At 63.2% G+C, this 1,522-nt stretch overlaps 1 protein-coding gene across 1 annotated transcript in view; it reads left to right on the top strand.

Annotated features, from left to right (window-relative positions):
* Positions 1–1,168: 1,168 nt before the first annotated feature.
* The window catches only part of LOC104080030 (trypsin-1-like), a gene marked incomplete at its 5' end in the record, with an annotated part of 1,841 nt that continues 1,487 nt past the window's right edge, over positions 1,169–1,522 (top strand). The window contains one exon of the mRNA XM_009582282.1: positions 1,169–1,388. Within this exon, the coding sequence (XP_009580577.1) occupies positions 1,169–1,388 (220 nt within the window). The remainder of the gene's footprint in view (positions 1,389–1,522) is intronic.

The raw sequence follows: 1,522 nt of genomic DNA on the forward strand, positions 1-1,522 counted from the left end.
AGGGGCACTGGGGGCACTGGGAGGCTCTGGGGGCACTGAGAGACACTAGAAATGGGACTGGGAGCACTGGGAGTGGGACTGGGAGGGGCACTGCGAGGGGCACTGGGAGCACTGGGAGGGGAACTGGGGGCACTGGGAATGGGAACGGGAGTGGGCCTAGGAGCACCTGGAGGCACAGGGAGGGGCACTGGGAGCACTGGGAGGCACTGGGAATGGGACTAGGACTCTTGGGAGGGGAACTGGGGGCAGTGGGAGGGGAACTGGGAGCACTGGGAGGGACATTGGGAATGCGACTCCATGACCCTGTCCCACCATGACCATGTCCCACCATGGCCACGTCCCACCATGTCCCCAGCCATGCCCTCTAATGTCCCCATCCCTCCATGACCATGTCCCACCATGACCATGTCCCACCATGACCACGTCCCCCCATTCCCCTTCCCCATCCCTCCATGGCCACGTCCCACCATGTCCCCAGCCATGCCATCCAACGTCCCCATCCCTCACATCACCATCTCGACATGACCATGTCCCACCATGACTGTGTCCCTCCACGACCATGTCCCACCATGACCATGTCCCACCATGACCGTGTCCCTCCACGACCGTGTCCCCCATGTCCCCAACCATGCCCTCTAACTTCTGTGTCCCTCCACGACCATGTCCCACCATGACCATGTCCCACCATGACTGTGTCCCTCCACGACCGTGTCCCCCATGTCCCCAGCCATGCCCTCTAATGTCCCCATCCCTTCATGACCATGTCCACCATGACCGTGTCCCTCCATGACCATGTCCCACCATGACCGAGTCCCTCCATGACCGAGTCCCTCCATGACCATGTCCCCCATGTCCCCAGCCATGCCCTCTAACTTCCCCATCCCTCCATGGCCACGTCCCACCATGTCCCCAGCCATGCCATCCAACGTCCCCATCCCTCACATCACCATCTCGACATGACCATGTCCCACCATGACCGTGTCCCTCCACGACCGTGTCCCCCATGTCCCCAACCATGCCCTCTAACTTCCCAATCCCTCCATGACCACGTCCCACCATGACCATGTCCCACCACGACCATGTCCCACCATGACCATGTCCCACCACGACCGTGTCCCTCATATCCCCACCGTGGTGCCACCTCCCTGACGTGTCCCCTGTCCCCCAGACACATCCAGGTGCGGGCAGGGGAGCACAGCCTGGCAGCGATGACGGGGCAGGAGCAGTACGCCACGGCCGTGGACATCGTGGTCCACCCCGGCTTTGACTCCACCGAGGGGGCCCATGACCTCATGCTGCTGCGCGTGGAACCCCCCTTCACCTTCACCCCCTACGTCCAGCCCTTGGCCCTGCCCAGAAGCCCCCCGGCCACCGGCACCAACTGCACCGTCATGGGATGGGGGACCACCACCAGTCCCCAGGGTATGGGGGGACCCAGGTGTTGGGTTGGGTGGTGGCATCTCTGCAGAGAAGGGACCCAGGTGCCCATGTGATGGACACCTCAACCGGCGTTGGGTTGGGT

This window comes from Fulmarus glacialis, unplaced genomic scaffold (assembly GCF_000690835.1).
Source record: "Fulmarus glacialis isolate BGI_N327 unplaced genomic scaffold, ASM69083v1 scaffold2647, whole genome shotgun sequence".
NCBI lineage: Eukaryota > Metazoa > Chordata > Aves > Procellariiformes > Procellariidae > Fulmarus > Fulmarus glacialis.